We start from the raw sequence: 5,990 nt of genomic DNA, 5'->3' as shown, positions 1-5,990 counted from the left end.
CAGTGCCTCACCACCCTCACAGTCAAGAATTTCTTCCCAATATCTAATCTAAATCTGCCCTCTTTCAGTTTGAAGCCATTACCCCTCATCCTATCACTACATGCCCTAGTAAAAAGTCCTTCCCCAGCTCTCCTGTAGCCCCTTTAGATACTGGAAGGCCACAATAAGGTCTCCCCGGAGCCTTCTCTTCTCCAGGCTGAAGATCCCAACTCTCTCAGCCTCTCCTCACAGCAGAGGTGCTCCAGCCCTTGGATCATCTTCGTGGCCCTCCTCTGGACCTGCTCCTACAGTTCCATGTCCTTCTTGTGCCGAGGACTCCAGAGCTGGAGGCAGTACTCCAGGTGGGGTCTCACCCGAGTGGAGCAGAGGGGCAGAGTCACCTCTTGTTGGAAGCACCATGAATAAGTATTAAAACCCCTCTAGCATGCCTGTGTTTTAGCTTGTGACTTGTGCTTTATGCAGTGCCCGAGATGTGTCACATGTTTTTAGGCACACAGGAAAGCAGCAACACAGCCTTTAATATCATGACTTAATTGGCTGTGCAATTAACTGTCTTATAAAACAAAGCGGGGGTGGCAAGAAAAAGATGGGAAGACCTTGGCAGATGGTTGATTGGAAAGCTGTACGGCATTGCAAGAAATGAAGAAACAGGAAAGGATAAAAGAAATGCCTTGTAAGGTGTGATGGCCTTGGGCAAACGGAGGGCGTGCGGCAGCGCGTAGGAAGGAATCGGCTCCGAACATAAGCCTGGAATTGCACAGAGCTTTAGAGACCAAGGCAGAAAAGCATTAAGCACTGGTGGAAGAAGATAGGGAACTAATCAGGGGATTTAGGAAATATGGAAAATTACAGTGTAACGGGATAAAGCTCGAGATTTTCATGGGATTGTCTGTCACAAAGAGGAAATCAGGCAGTTCCTATAGGGCCCAGGCCTACAGGAATTTTTTGCATTAAAAACAAATACCTGTAAAACAATAATTCTGTATTTACTTGCGGGTATCTGAATATACTATATGGTCTACAGTAAAAAATAGGTTAAGTTGGTCCTGTTATTTTCTAAACATCTGCAGCCCCTTTTGCTCGGCTTTTAGGTGCTTTACTATCTTTATCTAGATGCCTTACTATCTTTAGGACAGTTTTAATGGTAGAAAATAAATGGCGACTTAGGAAAATGAAAAACCCTTTCTGAATGCTCTGAGCACAAAATTAAGCCATCATCACATTACACATTCACAACTTACTTTTTTGAAGCCTCTTTGTACTTCTGGTTTAGTTCTCTCACCAGTAAAGAAATTCTCAGTTTAAAGGAATAGTTAACATCCTCCAGTACCCGTGTTTCTCTGACTATGGCTATTCTGCCATGTTCCTATCAAGATGCCGTGTCTCCAGGGTCTACACCAGTATTTTAGGTCCTCCACTGTGTTGTCTAGGTTTCTTCTGTCAGTTTTCAAAAATCTAAGTGAAGTCAGAAGAAAAAAAGCTTCTCAAGATGTGCAGTTGACTCATTAACTGTCCTACCTGACATCTGCTGTCACTGATACCTAGTACTTCATGTCCATCCTTCCGCTTTCTCATAGTCATCTATCCAGTACCATATTACCACTCCCCACATCTGTTCCTTCCTCCAGAAGCAGAGGCTGCAAAAATTACTTCCCCTTTTCTCCCTGTTTCAGTTAAATTAAAGCTTGTTGTGCTAACACTACTGCCAGGACACAGTATCACCAAGAAGACTCCATGAATACCTCCAATAGGAAAATATCCCAATGGACTCCTTTATAGCGACAGTTTATGACACGTGCTGATTTTCACCATTTTCTCATACCTTTGATTTCCCTTTCCTGGGACTATAATTCCAGTGTATTCCCCAGATCTCTGCTCCTGTGTTACCTCAGAACACTTTTTAGCAAGAATCTAGTGTATCATCAGTCCCAATGCAGAGGGCAAACCCATTACTACAATATCCTTATTCCCTGCAGGGCTGCCAGTCCCTTGCCAAATCCAGTACTTCCTCTTCTACTTGGGCCAGTCTCATTTCATTTGCTCTGACATTTCTTTTCCTTCACTTATTCCTAGCTCTGTAACAAAGACGCCTCTCAGATTTATTTTTCCTTCACTATCACTTCTAGCTACACCTTGCATTCTCTTATTTACGTTGATAAATATGAAATGAAAAATTTCTTTCCACAGGTAATTCTCAGCCTCTTCTTCAGATTTTGAGTACCCCTTTCACCTTTCCACCAGCACAGCAACATTCTGCTTCCAGCTGCATCCATTTTTGAGTAATCATTTTTACGAGTTCTACCAGACAGGATTTTATTTAAACAATATATTCTTTAAAGGAAAAACAGATGCTGTGACATCAGTCTACTTCAACCATCAGCATTCGCTTCAGATGCATTTAAGAGTCACAGTGATTGTGGATCAACGACACTTGCAACGAACTGCCCAATAAATAATTACTCTGGCCCACAGCCTGCTCCTTGTGGTGCTGCCTCTTTCCCAGTGTTTCTGGGAGTAGTTTTGGCAGTAGGCCACTTCCAGGTCCGTGATGTTGCAACAGCTGTACGTCAAGTTACTTACATTTCTGGGGAGGGACAGGTAGCTGGGTACCTACAACCAGAACTACTTCACGAGCCCTAATCCCCAGTCCTACACCAAACTGCGGAGCTCTGGGGAAAAATGAATTACTTTTTTTTTTTTTCTCCCCTCCCCCCTCTGTGATGGCACAACCCACAGCTATGCTGCATTTTCATCCTAGAACTCCTCAGACTCTGGCCAGAACATTTGCCAACAATCATTTACTTATTTCTAGCTTTTGGGCTTCTCCCTGCAAATTCAACACTCACGCTTCTGCCAGACCTCCTGAGCATGCACAATGCATCTTTTCCAACTATACAGGAACTCAAAATACGGCTTTTATTCACTGTGGAAAAGGAAGCACAGCCTTCTTCATTACAAAAATTGAGTCAGAGCATATGGGCAGACACTGCAATTCAAAAGCCCCTAAGCTACATACACAACCAGTTTCATCTGCTTGACCATTTTTGCTATTGGAAAAAAGCTAGCCACACACACTATGCCTACATGGCTTTCTTCGATTGACGGGGTGTCTAATTTTATTTGAGACCAATCACGTTATACACAGAGTTCCCTGGAAAAGCCAACTGTTCTCTCTCAAGACCAGTAAAAGCCAGGGAGCTTTCTCTCTGGACTATGTCATTGTGCAGTCTGTCTCCCAGGGCTTAAGCTGTATGGCAAACAGCTTACCATTGGTAATTTATATACCTTTCATTTTTCTTGGAGCCATTCCCTTAATGTAAGCCAAATATTCACAAGTGGTACAGTTAATAATATTTTTATAACTGTGTTATTGATATGTGAGTGAATTTTAATATAATCCTGGAGATATTTAAAAAATTAGAATCAAAGATCAGTTCTGCTAACTGCAGTTCCTTTTTGCAAATGTTTTACGGCAGAATCTCACCGCAAACACACTGGTATTCCCAGCCTCTGCTTGCTTCGAAAGAATGCGCAGTTAATAGAAAATGATAGAAACTAAACATAACTTTCAGTCATTCCTTTTTTTAAAGCTTAAATAGGAAACTCAACATTTTGGGCTACACCTAGAAATAAAATCTGTGTAAACTTCAAAATGAAGCTATTGAACTTGATGCTGGTAAAAAGGTCAAGCATTTGATCAGTTTACGTGACCATCTGATACTATCACATTTTGGTTAACAGTATTTCCTGAAATACAATAATCAGATAAGTTATAGGGGAAAAGACAATTCTCTAGAAGATCATTTAAGTTCAAAAAAAACCCCAGCCAGTGAGGGGTCATTTGTACCTCTAAAAACTGAGGAGGAAATTCACATAATTTCATTATACTAATTATTTTTCATTCAGTGTAGACCTTGCCTTTGTAACAGAATGCTGAGAAATTAAATAACTTAAAATACAAAATCTTACGGAGCAGCTGGAATGACAGGAAGGTCTCCAAGGATTTGTCAATGTAAGAAAGTTACAAGCACAACTGTCCCAAAATAGTTGCACAAACCAGCTCCCCAGAGGGGGTATTTTGAATTCTCATTTAGTAGCTAAACAGACAAAGCTAAAGTGGGAAGAAAAGGCACTCATTCCAAAACAGGTATTCACACAAGGAACTATTGAGTGTGCCTGCTCCTGTAAAATAGGTATTAAGTGAACAGTAGGTTTAACAGGTATAAAATAAGTAAATTCTACTGCTTTAGAGGGAAAAGCCCTGTGGCAAAAACTCCCTGTAAACAGCTGGATAGAGCTGGGTATGGAAAAGTTAAAAATGCCATCAGAGAAAGCTTTGGATTTTTGTTTGCTTTTCTAGAAAAAAGTGAGTTTCTAAAAATGCCTCTATTACATCATGAATGTGCCCAGCCCATCGAGATTTTCTTCTTTTACTTCCACAAAATCTGTATGTGCTATATCCATATTTTTCTAAGTTCTTTGAAAAATACATGCTTTTATTGTTAACCTCAGCTAGCCTTCCCTCACCAGCTATTATTTGTTTTCATACTGAAAAGTCAATAGAGGGTTTAAACAATTATGATGTACTTAAATTCTTTGTGCTTCTTCCTCAAGACCAACTGCCTATGAAATTAGACCCATATAAGTTGTCATTACTGACAAGACTTTATTGGTCTGTTCTTGTGCTCTTTTTAGACACACCATTATCTTGCACGAGCGTAGTTTTGTACTACGTGTACAGTTCAAACTGACAGCCAGGAGAAGCTCCACAGAGACAATTCAAATTATCACCATAAAAATCCTCAACATACTTAACAAAAAATCTTTATGATGCAGAGTACAGAAGCTGTGGAGAGAGTAAGCAATTGTTCTGAGGTAGTTTGTATGGAGATGTTGTTACCGAAAAGCTTATTGGTAATCAGAGCAGACAGGGGTTACCATATTTTATATGAAATACTAGGAATGCACATTATACTGTGACCTTAAAAAAAAAAAAAGTCCCTGCTGTTTTATTAAACAAATTAAAGTCCACACTGTAGAGAAACGAGAAACCAGCAAGTTTGCAAAATCAATTTTTTCCTCTTGTAAAATAAGCGGCCTGCTAATCCACAGCAAAAGATGACAAAAGAGCCATCCCCTTTTCCTATGAAGCACCTGCATTTTCATTGGTAATAGGGTTCTTGTGACTTGTCAACACTTTTTCCGGCATATGGATTATGCCACTTATCAACTTGACCAGTGGGTCTGTTTTGAACATTGTTTTATGAAGCCTGAATATTCACAGCTCACCGGATGCAGCGTAGAATGGCTCCACAGATGTCCTACTCAGGATCTGGTAGGATGTGTTCCAAGACATGTATTTTCAATTATTTCTTCTTGTTCAAAACAGTTACATATTTCTTAATGGCTCAATGTGTTAAACATATTTTCTTCGTCTTTCTCTTTTGCCCTTATCATCTTCTGCCATGTCTCTGAGTTCAGGTTCCTTTTATCAACCTTGGAAGATTCACTGTGTCTATTTCTTTTTCATTAAGTAATTATCTCACTATTTCAATAACATGGAGTTTGAGAGTAAACTTAATAGTATTCATTACTGAATGATGACATTAGTGATGCTTATAGGTCTCAGGTGATCCTTTAAAAATAACATAATAAAAACATCAGCAAAACACCTTAAATAGAAAATAATTATAAAACATTTTACTCTTGTTTTCAATTTGACCCCATCATCAAAGATGCAGAAGAAAGTGGACCAGGTGGTTGTCACTTGCAGTATCTATCCGCTTTCACTTTTGCTCTTCTACAAAGAAAGAGTAACAAAACAAGATCTAAATTAAGACCAAATATACAACTGGGGTGTTCTACCTGCCTCAAAACGTTAAGGAAACATCAGAAGCGTTTTTCTTAAACTTTACTTCACAGCACATATAAAAGCCTAACACCACCTTGGATTTGTTAGTTAACTTTCTTTTTTTAGGGAGCTAGAACTG

General features: G+C 39.6%; 1 protein-coding gene across 1 annotated transcript in view; it reads right to left on the bottom strand.

Annotated features, from left to right (window-relative positions):
- Nucleotides 1-5,763: 5,763 nt before the first annotated feature.
- Nucleotides 5,764-5,990, bottom strand: part of FRG1 (FSHD region gene 1) — a 7,084-nt gene continuing 6,857 nt past the window's right edge. The window contains exon 9 of the mRNA XM_009883907.1: nt 5,764-5,800. Coding sequence (XP_009882209.1) covers nt 5,764-5,800 — 37 coding nt within the window. The remainder of the gene's footprint in view (nt 5,801-5,990) is intronic.

Source organism: Charadrius vociferus, unplaced genomic scaffold (genome assembly GCF_000708025.1).
Source record: "Charadrius vociferus isolate BGI_N301 unplaced genomic scaffold, ASM70802v2 scaffold514, whole genome shotgun sequence".
NCBI lineage: Eukaryota > Metazoa > Chordata > Aves > Charadriiformes > Charadriidae > Charadrius > Charadrius vociferus.
The sequence above is the reverse complement of the archived record's forward strand: the minus strand, read 5'-3'. Positions and strand labels throughout refer to the sequence as shown.